The 16422-nt window shown below is 38.2% G+C and overlaps 1 protein-coding gene across 15 annotated transcripts in view; it reads right to left on the bottom strand.

The window, feature by feature from the left end:
- Positions 1 to 16422, bottom strand: part of MAST4 (microtubule associated serine/threonine kinase family member 4) — a gene marked incomplete at its 5' end in the record, with an annotated part of 207278 nt that overhangs the window by 41917 nt on the left and 148939 nt on the right. For all 15 annotated transcript variants that reach the window (XM_082074585.1, XM_082074591.1, XM_082074592.1 and 12 more), the window contains 4 exons: positions 2137 to 2204; positions 8265 to 8397; positions 12582 to 12683; positions 15627 to 15836. In XM_082074585.1, coding sequence (XP_081930711.1) covers positions 2137 to 2204; positions 8265 to 8397; positions 12582 to 12683; positions 15627 to 15836 — 513 coding nt within the window. The remainder of the gene's footprint in view (positions 1 to 2136; positions 2205 to 8264; positions 8398 to 12581; positions 12684 to 15626; positions 15837 to 16422) is intronic.

The raw sequence follows: 16422 nt of genomic DNA, 5'->3' as shown, positions 1-16422 counted from the left end.
TGTTGCACCATAGCTATCTGTCTGCTTATCTACACGCACAGGTTACAGCAGACAGGCATGAAGGCTGCTGGTAAGGAGTTACTGGCAATTCCTATCCAGAGTTCCAGACCTCTGTGAATCCCACTAGGCACTCGTTGGCCACTGCTTTCCCACTTCAGTAAATGCGATTGTAGTTGAACAGTCTGGTAGTAACAAAATGTAGATGAGCTCCAATTCATTCAAATAAGCCTCTGCACATTTTGAACTAATGCTAGGATAGACTCTGATATAACTCAGGATAGACTATGAAGAGGCACAAAATGAAAGAGAAATATATGGAAGATAAAACCACAATAATTTAACCATTACAAAGGTGACTTTCACCTACTTGTATGCCAGAACATTTCCAAAATGGAGCTGTCCCAAGTACTGCACAGCCTTTTTTCTAGCCATCATCTTTAATTAATCTTGAAGATGTAAGCATGAGTTAGAGGGGAGTGGGAGAGGATTAAGAGGGCATGGGACTTCCAAATTCAATATTCCAAACCCACAAGATCCTTTTCAAGATGTGTGCCAGATCTCCAATAAGTTCTACAAGCCCTAGTCAGGCAGTCTGGTAATAGTAAACGTTGAAAGCAGATCTGGTTGGAACACTTCCAATTAAATCCTCGCTAAAGAAAAGTCAGTCCAAGATTAGTGAATTTATTAATATAATGAACTAAACAGGAGCAGGGAGAGACTATTTATTAAACTGTTTAGCCCACTTGCCTGCCAGTACAGGATTCTTCCTAATTGGGTATTTATGATTTGAATGGTCCTGTCACTTCCCATGTGTGCTTATTCCACAGGTACACATTGAGCAAATGTTTCTAAATATTCATCCTGTTTTCTTTACTGATTTCATTCCATCACCTTTATTACACTGCATTATCCTTTGTTTATTTCTTCAACATTAGCACAATACAAAGAACTTTACAATTGCAATTTCTTAGCTAGTTTGCTCCTTAGATTTTCCTAAGCACTTCAGCAGTTCCTTTAAGCCTTCTAGTTACCCCTTCTGCCTTTTCTCCAGTTTGTCAGTATCCTTCCATTAAATACTGCTCAGGTCTAATACACTATTTTAAATGCATATGAACACAGCAGAATAAGAAACACCCTTCATGTCATGGCTCTGGAAGCCTTTATAGGTGGCATTTTGCCAGAAAACCAGAAATTATCTCAAGATAATATGACATGGACCAGAGGATGATGTCTTTTCTATAGTGTATCACAACTAGTTTAACAGATACCCTATGCTCATATTTTAAACTCTACTAACATTTGTAAATACCTGTAAAGTACCACTGCATTACCTATGCATTCCCCAAAACTGCACTTGCTTTTTCTATTCATTTGCACTGAAAATTGACACTAAATTATTAGAACACCATTTACTCTGACTGAAACCTGACGTGTAAGAACTAACTTTTAAAATAAGGATTTAAATTGACATCATTTAAACCCACAATATTCAGCCCAAGCAATTGTGCAGCCTAATTTTTTTTGCTAACCTGAACAAGTATCTGACAAAATATTACTGTATGATACCCATTATTGTAGTCAAATATTTTTGAACACAGATTCAGAAGAACAATGCACAATCTTTCAGACTGCAAACTAATTTTCTGAATCCAGGCTATTGGCTAACTTGCTCCTTTCTTCCTTGTCTCTTCAATGGATCTTTTCAGAGTCTCTCAATTTGATCATTAGTTGCCTCTGTAACTGGACTGTTCTAAAAATGGTTTAAAATACTTTATTTTTTATGAAAGCATTTTAAAGTGTTTCTAAAAGAAAAATACATAATTTAAACAGAAATAAAGGAAAGAGTGGTGGATTTTGTGGTAAAACAACTGCCACAAGGTGAACACTAATGTGGATCTTGCAGATAAAGCATCATTTAGGTAATTAGGTAGAAAGTTTTGTTCTATTTTTTTTTTTAAGCTTTCTGTCTGCTGAGCATCATGTCATTAGTGTGAGGATTAAACACTCTTCTATTCAATCCCATTACACATACCAGGAGAAAATACAATGCAGGAGGGGAGCAGGGAACGTAACAAAACACATTCATTTCTCCTTGCTCAGACTCAGCAAAAGCAGCAATATAACATGGAAACTTACATTTATTGATTCATCCGTTACCAGAGTTTCTGCTGTCCCACTGTCGCAGTTAGCTAGCTGAGCTATTTCTGAAAACAAAGATTAGAAACTTAATTTTAAACTATTACAAATACAAAAAAATCTGAGAAGTGACTCTTTTATGGAATACTTAATAAACGTGACACCCTATCTGTAATACTTGCTAAAAAACTTTTAAGGCATGTTCAAGCATTTATAAAAAAATCTCACCCAAAAAACGAAGACCTGCTGCTCAATGCCTACATAATCTTACACTGAAGAATTCAAACAGCCATGAAGCAATGAAGAGCGACACTGTTATCACTGCTGAGACATGGAAATTGTGAGATCTGGGTGTGATCAGATTGTTAAGGGAAAAACAGCACTAATCTGCAAAAAACCCTGAGGATCTTACCCCCTGAGTGGTTAATCATAGAATCATTTTAGTTGTAAGAGATCCTCACAAGCATCAAGTCCAATCATAACCTAACTCTAGCACTAAAACATGTCCCTCAAAACCTCACCTACACATCTTTTTAACACCTCCAGGGATGGTGACTCCACCACTTCCCTGGGCAGCCTGTTCCAAGGCCTAACATCCCTTTCTGTGAAGAAGGCTTTTCCTAATCTCCAATCTAAACTTCCTCTGGTACAATTTGAGGCCATTTGTTCTCATCCTATCACTTGCTACTTGGCAGAAAAGACCAACACCCTCCATGCTACAACCTCCTTTCAGGTAGTTGTAGACAGCAATAAGGTCTCCCCTCAGCCTCCTTTTCTCCAGTCTGAACAGCCCCAGTTCCCTCAGCTGCTCCTCATCAGACTTGTGCTCTAGACCCCTCACCAGCCTCACTGCCCTTCTCTGAACTCTCTATAGCACCTCCATGTCTTTCTTGTGATGAGAGGCTCAAAACTGAACACAGGATTCAAGGTACGGCCTCATCAGTGCTGAGTACAATGGCACAATCACTTCTCCAGTCCTGCTGGCCACACTGTTCCTGATACAAACCAGGCTGCTGTTGGCTTTTTGTTCACCTGGGCACACTGCTGGCTCCCGTTCGGCTGCTGTGAATCAACACCCCCAGATGCTTTTCTGCCAGGCAGCTTTCCAGCCACTCTTCCCCAGCCTGTAGCACTGCCTGGGGTTGTTGCAATGCTAACCATTTCCCCTTGGATTATTTGGGCTTCCTTCTGCTCCCCATTCCCATCTTCCAGCTCAGGGGGCTGGGTACGCAGAGCACAACTGTTTTGGCTATTAAAGACTGAGGCAAAGAAGGCATTTAGCACCTCGGCCTTTCCCTCATCTTCTGTCACTATGTCTCCCCCCACATCCATCAGGGGATGAAGATTCTCCTTAGCCCTCCTTTTGTTGCTGATATATTTATAGAAATATTTCTTGTTCCCTTTTACAGCAGTAGCAAGGCTCAGCTCTACTTAGGCTTTGGCCCTTCTAATTTTCTCCCTGCACAACCTCACAGAGTTATTGTATTCCTCTTGAGTAGCCTGCCCCTTCTTCCAAAGGTTATAAATGCTCTTTTTATTTCTAAGTTCCAGCGCAGCTCTCTACAGCCCTGCTGTCGTCTTCCCCGTCGGCTCGTGTTCCAGCACACTGGGCCAGCCTGCTCCTGTGCCTCTAAGGTTACCTTCTTGAAGAGAGACCAGCCTTCCTGGACTCCTTTGTCCTTCAGGACTGTCCCCCAAGGGACTCTGCCAACCAGCCTTCTAAACAGGTCAAAGTCTGTCTTTTGGAAGTCCAAAGAAACACTTCTGCTGACCACCCTTCTAACTTCTCCAAGAATAAAAAATTCAGTCATTTCATAATCACTTTGCCCAAGGTGATCTCCAACTGACACGTTGCCCATGAGTCCTTCTCTATTTAAAAACAACAGATCCAGTGAGGCTCCTTCTCTGGTAGGCTCGCTAACCAGCTGTGTCAGGAAGTTACACAGACTCCAGGAGCATCCTAGACCGTTTCCTCTCTGCTGTGTTGTATTTCCAGCAGACGTCTGGTAGGTTGAAGCCCCCCATAAGAACAAGGGCTAGAGATCGTGAGACTTCTCCCAGCTGCCTGCAAAATATTTCATCTGCTTCTTCATCCTGGTTGGGTGGTCTGTAATAGATGCCCACCGGGATGCCGCCTTGTTGCCCTTCACCTTGACTCTCACCCATAGACACTCTACCCTATCATCACCCTCATCAAGTTCCAGGCAACCAAAACACTCCCTAACATACAAGGCTACCCCACCTCACCTGACCCTTCTGGAGAGTTTGTAGCCATCTGATGCAGGATTCCAGTTATGAGAGTCATCCCACAGAGAGCCATAATAGGCCCCATCTGTGCTGGGACTCCTTACAGAGCAAAAAAGGTTCTAGTTTAGATAGTGGTTTGCATCTTCTACACAGAAATGCTGATATGCCTAATATAACAAGCTAAAACCCATCTGCTTCTTAGAATTTTGTCACCCTATGCTGCAGAGCTCCTAAGCCCATCCTGTTCTTCGGGGCCCAGTAACTTAGAATTCATCTGGGTAATAAAAGCTACACAGGACAACTAGTAACTAGAAGACCTCATGAAGCTCAATGTTACTTTAATCATACACAAAGTGAATTATATACTAGACACAGCCAAAGATGCACATTTTATCATAATCATGTGCTGGGGATCGGAGACAACACCACCTGAAATTTGTAAGATGCACTTTTATATCAGGACTATTAACTGAATTTATGAATATGAAAAATAATTGAATATTCACACACAGTGTATAAAATGGATTTTTCTATAAAATAAGAAGTGACCACTACAAGTGAAATTCTGCACAACACGTGCTGTAATCATTAAGAGCAAATTAACCATGCAGATAATTCTCTGTTGGAACAGCTAAAGATTTAAGGAGTAACTATTATTTGGAATCACTATCAAAACCACGTTTGTTAAGTGTAAGAATCAGAAATAATGAAAGAGTCCCTTCAAAAAAAAACCATATCTTTAAAGTGTCAGAGAAGCTAAAAACATTCTAAAAATCCTGAATATCAAGTCTATAATGCAGTAAATGTATCTCCACTGAGAACAAAACAATTTAAGAACAAAAAAAAAGACAAAAAAAAGACAAAAAGACAGTCTAAGCTGAAATGATACAGGGCAAACTTGAAACTGGAGCAGACTTACCTGGCAGAAGTCACAGTTTTGTGAATGTGGGTTTTTTATAATAGAAGTGTTGATGAAACCTTGCATGGGTGAGAACCAAGCAAGCTACAATAATATACTATAATATACTTTGACAGCCTTCCCAACTGAATTTATTCTCATGAACAGCAAATTAAAAAGAGCCATTTTAAAAGAGAACTTTCACAAAATAACCATTATCTGAGAAATACATATTTTTTGCAAGCAGTAGGTAGTAATGGAATGGAACCAAAAGCCAGCTTTCAAAACAGGGAGCTATGGAACCATTTTGCAATGCCTGAAGAGATTTTTAAAACTCATCTAAATACTATTAAACATCTGCCCTTTTTCTTTCATTGATTTAAACCATTTTCTGAAGGCTCATGATTCAAAAAGGTAAAGATAGCAATCTAAAAGCCATGGGGAAAAAATTTCTCCCCAGGGAACTCTTCAGAAATGCAGCCACCAGTCTCTGATAAGTGATGAATCTGTTGTGGTATTTCTTTCAGAACAGTATAAATTTATCTGGCATTATCTCCAGTAATGCATGCATCATTTCACTCAAAGACACTGTAGCTATTGCAGCAAAAAAAAGAGGTAAGTAGAGAAGGGTCTAAAGAAGAAGGTTGCTTTTCTCTGCAGAGGAAGTAAAATTCCCTGCATGAACATTTATGAACAATGAAGACATAATCTAACAGCTTAGTTGAAAATACAGTTCTGTGTTTCAGGATAAGTGGTGTTGCTGAGGTGCGTTTTGTTTGTTTTGAAAAATCTGGTCTTCTGCTATTTAAATATTTTAAAATATTTTCTGGTTTTGCATACAAGGAATTTAAAGCTCTCTCAGAAGGATGATCTTCATGTAATTTTTTTTTATAGCAATGGATGCAGTGTTTCCAAATAATTCTCTTTGTAACTGATTAAATCCATGGCATAAATCAATAGTGCCATTATTTTATTTTTGCTTAGGAAATGTCCTTGTCTATAGAGGCACCAATTTAAAACTAAAACCAGATCATTTAAGTCATTGCACAGTCATTTATACTGCTTATAAACATAACTTTTCATAGGGAAGAAGGAAAGAATTAATACAAACCAGATGGCCTGTATTGTTCAATCACAAATCTACATACCCATTAACCTTTAAAATGCTATGCAAAATAATTCAATCACCCAAATCTCCCACTGCACTAAAGGTCAGTAATCCATACTTCAATACACCCCTCAGTATTTACCGACAAACCACACAGCCCATTTTCCCACAGAAAAAAACCCACATCCTGGAATGCTTCAAAGTTTGTTATATTCACTAATATCCAATTTATTAAATGTAATTATGTGTCCTAGATGAAGTACACTCACATAAAACAAATATTCTAGACCTCTCCCACAATAAACTGTTCAAAAAAACTACAATATACTATTAAACTTAGGGAGTGTCAGATTCTTGAGTTGTGCTGAGGAACACTTTTATGCAAGTGGTCAGAAAGAGTCAATCAGTAAGATTAGGTTCAAGTGGCAGAACCAGGGTCAATAATTCTAAACTCTCAACCCACACTCCAAATTAAACCTTGCATACTTCATCAGTGAAGAATTTATGAATTGTCAGTCTGTGCCAAACCAACAGCTCTCCAAATCCAGTAGGCACATCTTTATCTTGCAGAGAAATAAGCTACTTTTTCATCTTCTCCAGTGCCACATGGAAAACAATATTTATGTATATTTTTCCAATTTGTCTTGTATCTTCGCTGCACTCCAAATCCAAGCAAAAAGTGTCAAATCTCCTTCAATCTGTATCTCAGATAAAAATACTACTAGATTTAGATGAAGAATTTATTCTGTGAAGAAGTGGACCCATAACAGGGTTGACTTTCTTTAAATCTGTTAATATAACATGAAAATCATCTGTAACAATATCCAGTCTAATAGATCTAATCAAATTCCTGACAACATCTGGCAGTGCTGAACTTCGAACACTGCTGAAGTTGACCAAAGAAGTTTACCTTTGACATTCTCACAGTATACTACTCCTTTGATTTAAAGAAAAGTGATCTTGCATCATAAGAACTGGTTTTTGGTGGGTTTTTTTTGTTTTTTGTTTGTTGTTGTTGTGTGTTTTTTTTTTTTTTTTTTTTTTTTTAAAAAAAAGAGTTGCTTTGCTTCTGGTTTTGTTTTTTCTATTATTTTGTGTCATCAAGTCCTCTCCTACAGATCCTCCTTGTTCTGGGTCATAACACAGAAGACAAACTAAATTGCACTAGGTAGACTGATTTTCCACAATTGCAATTCTGCCAATTTCTACCAAGTTGTAGGACTAGTTCTGAACAAAATGAACCAATTTCCATTTGTCGCCAGTGATAGAACCTGGTCTTAGGATGGAAAAGATGGTCTGGTTAGAAGATAGAAATAACTGTAGTTTTCCCAACACTATTCTGAAAATAAGAATCAGGCAAACAAAAATTCTGCAAAGATAATACCTCCATGGAAACTCAAGTTCTCCCTACAGAAGTCCTCAACATGGACACATAAATTGCCCACGAAAATGAATCTCTGCAGTTTTAATAGGAACACTGGATATTCTTCTCAGATATGAGAGCCTGGGGCCACTGAAGGGCAAGTAACAGCTCACCCTGGTTTCGTTTATACCTATGGCTTGGTTAACAGTCACCATCAAATTACAGCAGTAAATTTCAGCTAAAGCTGAAATAAGAAAGTTGCATTGTCAGGCTGGAAGAAGATGACGAGTATCATTGACATGGTATATTTGTGAATGATACAACAGAAGAAAAATCTCAGATGGCCTTTTTAATGCTTTTGAGCTGTGAGAGAACTGTGAGGGTTAGCAAAGGCTCGTTCTGCTACCATTTTTACTTGGACCCTTTTCAGGTACACACAGATTACCAGAATGATTAAATGCATCGAGAAGGAACATCTGGGAGTCTAAAGCTGGACCAGGAGGTGCCCTTACCTTCCAGAGGATCTTTATTTAAGCCCAGCTGGCTAATAATATATCGAGGTATGTCTGTTTTAATGCCTTGTCCCTCTTTAGCATGGCCTTCAGCTGCTTCCAAGAGATAGTAAAATTCTTCAGGATCAAATTCCTAGAAGAAAAACAATCACCATCATTCTCTCTGCAGAAGCTGAACTCTTAAAACCAAACATAAAAACTTCCTTTGCTTCTTTGATGGCAAATATTAGACATTTCCCTTATTAAAACCAGTACTTCCTTATTACTAGTAGTCTATTACTCTACTACAATTCTTACACACTGTAACATGCCGTATGAAATGAAATTTCATACCATTATTTCAGAGCACTGCTTTATAAGACTAGTAAGTTCTTTGCCCTCAAAATGTCCCATACTCAGAGTGAAATGACCTACAACCAGCAGTGATAAGATTTCACATACTGAAGACACCATCTCCCTGCACCTGCTTGCATGCAGAAACCCACTACTGAAATAAAGGAATTATATAAATATATTGCTTTCCACTTTTACTTATTGTGAAGTATTTTAAAACTATATATATATATATATATACACACACATATATATATATGCACTATGTTTTATGGAGAATGCAATTAAATAAATCACTAACTTTAGAATGAAGCCAAAATCATAAGTTGCTGAAAACAACATTTGAACTTCATTGATCCAATTATTGCATATCTAGAAATGAAACATCCTCCTTTGGGAACTAACTATATTACAACTATCATTTATAGCACGCATAAAAGACAAACAAAAATCCCAGACACTCAAACCCCCAAAACACTACTTATCCCCCAAGTCCCTTGGAAATACATTTACTTTACTACCTTGATATATGATAGAAATAGGAAAGCCTTGAAAGGAACAAGGAAGTTTTTAAATGGTTGTATGGGGTATTCTTTTCTCCTTCATCTACTAGTATGAATTCATACTAAAATATCTGTCATATAGACATTACATTCTCAAAGATCCTTGTGCCAACCATAGATCACGACAGTTGCAATTCTTAATAGAGTGAGAGCCAGCTGGAGTCATGAAACACTTATGTAACTAAACGGACTTTTTGCCGGAGTAAGTCAGCTCTGTCAAAAATATCTGTGGAAGCCAGGCAGACTGCTCAGCTAGTTTGCTTCCCTGCGGGTCATTTCATGGCCTGCCATAACTCCAGGGGGCTTTAGTCTGCATGTTGGGTCACAAGGCTCATGTCCTAGCTCCTCAGCCTACCCTGGACCTGGGAACAAAACATCCCAACCTGGAAGACAGCTTGAGAAATTAGGTATCGTGTTTCATTTTGGAAGTATTGAAACTGCTATGGCTACCAGAAGGAGCTGGCAAGTGCATCTGAAATGAGATATCTTCGGATTTTTCAGTCTTGTGGAAACAATCTTAGTTTTTCATTTGTCATGAAAGAATTTCCATCATCTCCAGCCAACCCCAAAGGATTTACCACAAACCCACGAAATGCTGAAACTCTCTTACGTAGCCCAAAGTCTCAGGATGCTGCTACACTGCCTAAAAATCTGAACAGAGTAACTAAGCATTACATGCTGTCTTAACCCTACTCTCCTCATCTGACATGCTCTCCCCAGCTGTCTCTCTCACATCTTAATCCTTGGCAATGAAAAGCACAACAACATGTGTGCCAAAACTTCCTATCTACCTTCATCAAAACATCATCATCTCTTTACCTGCTGCAGTGGCAGATACATAGCTTCTCCATTGGCTAAGTCAAGGTAACTTCAAAACAGATACTTTTAATGATCTGAATATGTATGTGTGTGCATCTCCGAATATATATTGCATATACACACATATACATACACACACATGAACAATTGGAAGCAAAAAAAAATATTTTCTGATCTTCACTTCCAACTCTGTGTATCATTTTTCACGTGTAAGTGAAGAAAAACTTCCAGTATTTGGCAGTAGCTTTTTGGCACATGTAAAACTGCAACAGCTTTATTCATACCATTATCAAGTGAATAAAAATAGGAATTCACATACCATGAACACCAGAGCAAAGATCAGCATCAGAAAACTGACAGCATTACTGCATGGTATCTAAAACTTCTCATGACAAAAGTGTTGGATTTATTTCCTAAAACACTACAAACTTTCTTATGGAGGCTGAAGTTTTCCATATTTAGTATCTATTTCAGACAGACATTCTAACATGTTAGCCAGCATTATTCAAAAGTTTCCAGCAGGAAGCTATGAAAAAGCAACAATATTGTTTCTGTAAGATTACATGATTCCAGTGATGTTTATGGAGTATGCTTAATACTTTCTTCCATGAGAAATGTATTGTTTTCGTGACAGTATGCCTAAATTTGTTCAAGCTGCTCTCCTCTTAAGAAATATACTGTGCTGAGTTGCTACATTCCATCTCAAATTTCCTAAAGATCCTATTGCAAATAAGAACTGGGGAAACTGTGCTGGTTTTCTCTGCAATTGCTCCTCTGAAACTCTGAACTAAGAGACATGGTCATCTCCTGGCTTTGCAAGATTGTCCTTCCACTTGCATCAGCAGGCCCAGCAAAAGGAAGGACACTGGATGCACAGCAGCTCTACCATGAAGCACAGTAAGGCAGAGCAAGTGGCCTGGGATAAAAGCCCAGAGGCAGAAACTGGGAACTAAGTGAATGGAGATTGGGGCTTGCTAGCTATAAAACTTGGCATTTAGGAAAATTAACTAATGTGCAAATACATCACCAGGAGAGAACCTGAATTAAAAACCTTGAAGACGACAATGACACTGGGAGTAGGGGTAGGTGGGAGAGAGCCAGTATGTAAGGAAGAGAAGGACAAAGCATCACAAAGAAGCCTCAGTCTGTCAGTTCACAGGATGTATTTAAGGGCATTTTTGGATGTGTGGTGACAGAAGGGTGCAAATCAGAAGGAAGACATCATATGAGAATTGGGTTAAGAGCTGGACAAGGATTATATGAACCCTGGGAATGGAACAGGGAAGATCACCCTAGACATGGAATGAGCATTTCAGTGTTGAGGATGAAGGAGTAATGCAAATTTTGCTTGATTCAACGGCAGAGGCAGGAGATCCTAAGGTATGCTCTTGTCTAAAGCCTGCCTTTTTTCTTTTTTTTTTTTTTTCCAAAAGCTTCTCTTTCATGCTGATTCAGAGTACATAGCTTATTTTACATTCCTTCTAAACTGCAAATCATGAACAAACTGGGAACACTGAGACATGGTGTTTCCAAAACAAAACAGAGGCAGCTCTCAGAATGCCAGTGGCTGAACAAGCCAGGTTGTGGATTAACTGTGCTACACATGAAGAGACACAGCACAGAGCCAAAATCAGGTTGGAAAAACTCAGATTCAATGCCATGCAAATGCAGTTATGACACTTCCAATGCTTAACTTAAGTCTAGCAGCAGGTTAGTGGCTCCCACGTAAGCCTTGCCAGCCTCAAATAGCTGTCTGCAGCATCAACACTGTGATCCTGGTACTGGCAAGCAGAGTGGCTCAACAAAGTCAGCTCCGGCTGCCTGCCAGGTCTGTTGGATTCAGGCTGGCACTTACATGGTATTCGGGTGTCTATGCCATCCTTCGGAGTACACTGTGTTCTGTGAGGGTTTATTAGTTTCACTGAAGAACGCAGGCTTGTTGGCTCTGTGCGTAGGAACAACTTCCTACACCTGAGCCACCGCAACTCCGCCAGCACGTGCAGGCAAACAGAAAGACGCCTCCACATGGCCTCTCACAAGCTAGCCCACTCTGGCAACATCAGTGCAATGCTCACGCACCAACAGGTTAACTCCTCTGATCCCCAGTATAACTCAGATTATATATGCAGATACCCTAAACCCTCTGCTGCTGTTCTCCCCAAATCAGGTATTGCAGAGCTGACTGCAAGCTGCTTATAAGCCCTGGCAGCTGTTGAGTGAACAAAATGATGAAACTTGTAAGAAGAAGAAAAACAACAGGAAAACCACCAAGCAGTTATGATTCCGGAACAGTTGTCCCAAGGGAATAGCAAAGTCTAACAAAATAACAGAAAAATCCAACTGGTTTTGAACTGGAACTTCCTCAACTGATGAAAGGGATTCTATAACATAGTATTTGCAACAGCAGGGAACCAAACACAACTGTAGGAGGTCCCTGCCAGTCCCATGTTCCTGAAATAAAAGCAGAAAGGATCCCACCAACAATGAAGCCCTGCTCTGTTGTTTGACATGTTTCAAAAAACAGTTGTAAAGGGCCTTGAATATTAACCCAGAAACTTTCCTATACAAGTGAAAAACCTACTTATAGTAAGCATGACCTTACCAGGCATTCCAGTAGGCGAGCAGGACGAGCAATAACTATCAGGACTTTTCGGACAAGTTGCTTAATAAATGCCAGTTCTTCACTCTCTGATCGCTCTTGAGCCTAAGAGATAGAAATAAAATGATAATGAAACAAACTGCATTTGAGACACTACTGAGGAAAGTATATTCAAACCTTTGAAGCATGTACTTGAGACAAACAGCATGACAATTTCAAGATGCCAGCAGACATAACAAGGATTTGAGCAATGCTGTGATTTCAAATCAAAGTAATTCCATTTGGACAATTCTAACACTACAACAACAAACCAGAAGTGCCTAGAATAGACATAATACTTACTTTTTTTTTTAACTTACACAGTATTATTACTGTTAGCTTTGCAAAAGGCACTACATTTCAATACAAACATACATCTCTCCATATGTACAGATGTGTCTCAATATGTTGATAATTTTAGGATGAAATGAAAACTGACCTAAGTAATGCTAATAAACATAAGCGACTTCCATGCCAAATTGATACTGATTTCCTATGGCCACATATCATGCTAAAACAACAATGACATATATAGATAAAATTATACTTGCATAAAGGTACACATTGAAAGAAAGACAATGAAAAACTGAAAAATTGTACAAGGATGACAACAAAGGAGGGAAAATGCTACAAAAAAACACATACAGGAAAAATATTTCTAGAAGGTTTGGTAACATTTGCATTTGTTCTGAGCTGCATTTCAAATTTCTTTCAAATGCAGGCCTCTAAGAACAAATGATACAATTTAAGGACGCTAATGAATGCAAAGAAACCATATCACTCTCCTTCTAATTAAAAAAGCCTAATAGTCCTTCACTCATGTATCAAAGCATTTATTTGTTCTGAACAGTTGAAACTGTGGACTTCAGTCTTTTCTCATATCTTGCTTATTCAAAACCACAAAGACAATTAAGAAACTAACATTTTTAAAGTGATTAACTTGTACAAATAAGGACTTTTCATATAATATATTTTTTGAAGTTAAAATAACAAACTATGAAAATATGAAGCTAAATATTGTTTTCAAGATAAGCACTACAATTTTAAAAACATTAAATATTTAGGAAGAACTAATCTGGGAAGTTTAAAGAAGGAAAAAAGAAAAGACAGAAATACTATCTAGGACTCTGCAATAGGTTTTGGAAGAATCTTAACTGGACACAAGCATTTGTGTTCTGCACACTATCAACCAAGTCCAAAGAAAACACTCGTGTAAACAAAAGAATCCATCTGTTTTAATCACCAGCAAAATGTAAAGCACCTTTGTACGGCTTTGGGAACACTCAGGTGCATACATGAATGAGAGACTGAATATATGTAACATTTAAGAGAGATGAAGCAGGAAAGTATTCAGGTCTGCTCGACTGTGACCTCAGAATTTTAAAAATGTTAGTTGAACCAAATCTCAAGGGAGCTTTTCCCTGGTTGTGCAAAGCAATTGCAACATGTGAGGCAGAAGGAAGAGATGCAGATTTCTAGGGAACGTCGCAGCTGGGAATCGACAATAAATGGATCACATGAATCCAAAGCACAACTGAGTGCCTGTAACTGAGTTGTGCGAAGAGGAAGTTTTCTTACCTGTTAATAACATAATATGACAGCATTACACAGTTGACTTAAAAGTAAAGTCTGAATATTTTAAGGTATTATGTTTTTGTAAAGCAGGAAGTTTTTACAAAATAAAACTATCATCACAGCACATGACAAATTGAGTGTTTCTGCCTTTTTTAAAATAATGCACTGCTTTATATGAAGATTGGAGAATAATCTGCTTGATTTTTTTTAGCAGATTGAGTGATTTAAGTGAATGAGCAAACATATACTCTAAACTCTACTTACTGTGTAGCTGTTTTAAGTGATATGTTAACAGTGATTAACAGCGTTCAGTGAATTTTAGCTTAGGCCGTGTGTCCTTGTATTTCTACATTATCTCCAGTCAAGTGGCCAGCTCGGCCTGCACTTTGGCATCATAAAAGCATTTCACAAGAAGGTCACTAGTTCAAACCTCCTTTTGACAAGTAAGCAAGCCCTAAGTATTTTCTTTTGGAAAAATAGGGTTTCGATAATCCAAAAATAAATCACTTATGTCTTAAGCTTTGCATTGCTTTATGAAGAGAAAAAGTTCAAAATACAGCAGTTGCAGAAAACCTAGTTACTGAATAGAAGTTAACAAAAAAGCAGCACAGGGAAAGAGACAGAAAAAAAAAAATCAACCAAAACCTTTAGCAACTGCTCCTGCATTCAAAAGAAAGAAAAAAAAAAAAAGACATAAATTAAGACAAGCACCATATCTCAGCATCTCGGTTGGAAAATTTCAAGTCAATATAAAATCTGCTGCTCTATCACATTAACTGTGCCTCATAATGTGCTATCAAATCCCACACAAACAAATGAGTACATTACATTCTGTACTCGTTGTTTTAAAAAGGATACATTAATAAACTGTAGTGACTTCTGTCATAGTGCATTTATTTTGTCAAGTTATGAGTTCTTAACTCATTTAGCTGACTGTTCTATAGAAGTTTCAACACTTTTATAAACTACATTATTTCTGTTAATAAACAGTTTAATTATGAAATGAATATTATAAATATTTAAATAAATAACCTCCAGCTAATGGAAAACTAAGGTTTGCCGCCTGCTTTCTCAACACAGCAGGCAATTAGTAGGGTTGATAAAGTGGAAAGTGTGTATGTTTCCTCATTTATCCACAGTAAATGGAATAGCAAGCCTTCTCATTTAGGGTTTATGCACACACTTCTGTAAGCAATTTATAACTTGCACTGCACGACAAAATGTTGTTGTTTCTGAAATCTTTACAACCCATCTATTTCAAGCTAGTACACTACGATGCCTTTGTAGTCATCATTATGTAGACTAGAACTGTGTGAATATCACTTTGACAATTATTTGAGTGAATAGTCACGATGATGTCCAGACAACAACTCTTAAGGAAACGGACTTAAACAATTTTTCAAGCAAACATAACAGTGGTCTCATGGCTCATACCTCCTGTAGCAATTTGTCTAATTTCTGCTGTAATTCAAGGAAGTATCGTGACGTGATGAGGCCCTGGCGGGATTTATCCAAACAATCTCGAGCCAGTTCTGTGATCTGATGGTGGGTAAAACTGAGCACTCCATCTGCCAGGGGAAGGACGTTCTCTGGACAATAATTTGTTATAATGTCCCGAAGCCTCTCTTCCATCTGAGCTGTGGCCTATACACAGATACATGATACATTAAATCAACTTCACATGAAACTAACAGCCACAGAGCTTATTTCCAATTCTGCAGTGGTTTTGTATTGCCTATGAAGTTACCTAGATGGAATATGTGAAACGAGTGAAGCAAAAAAGCAAGCAAACAGAAAGTCAAAGTGACAGGTGACATTTCCCATATTACCAGTCCAGAAAAGCAACAGCCTTACTGTTCTACTACACAGATCCTTCCCTTTGTCTGCCACTAGTGATTAACTGTGACAATCACTAAACAGAACCAAAGAACACTCATGACTTTACAACTTTAAGTCCAAGTAAAAAATGTAAAAAAAACCAAACTCATGGAGGTCTACTTCGTTTTGCTAAAACTGCAGATAATACAGGCTTGAGTATTTTCCTCACTTTCATAAAGGTTATTCCACAAAAATATTGCACTGGGCAGAGTTTGAATGAATATTGACTGATTAAAAGCACCACAGGCTCACAGGTCTTGTCAGATGTGTCTGTGGGTTGCTCAATGCGTCTGTTTTACAGAACCAAGCACCTGGTTCTCACAGAAATGCAGATGCTTAAAAAAACCTTAAA

Source organism: Streptopelia decaocto (assembly GCF_964273445.1).
Source record: "Streptopelia decaocto genome assembly, chromosome: Z".
In the NCBI taxonomy this organism is placed as follows: domain Eukaryota; kingdom Metazoa; phylum Chordata; class Aves; order Columbiformes; family Columbidae; genus Streptopelia; species Streptopelia decaocto.
This window is presented reverse-complemented; position numbering and strand designations above follow the sequence as displayed.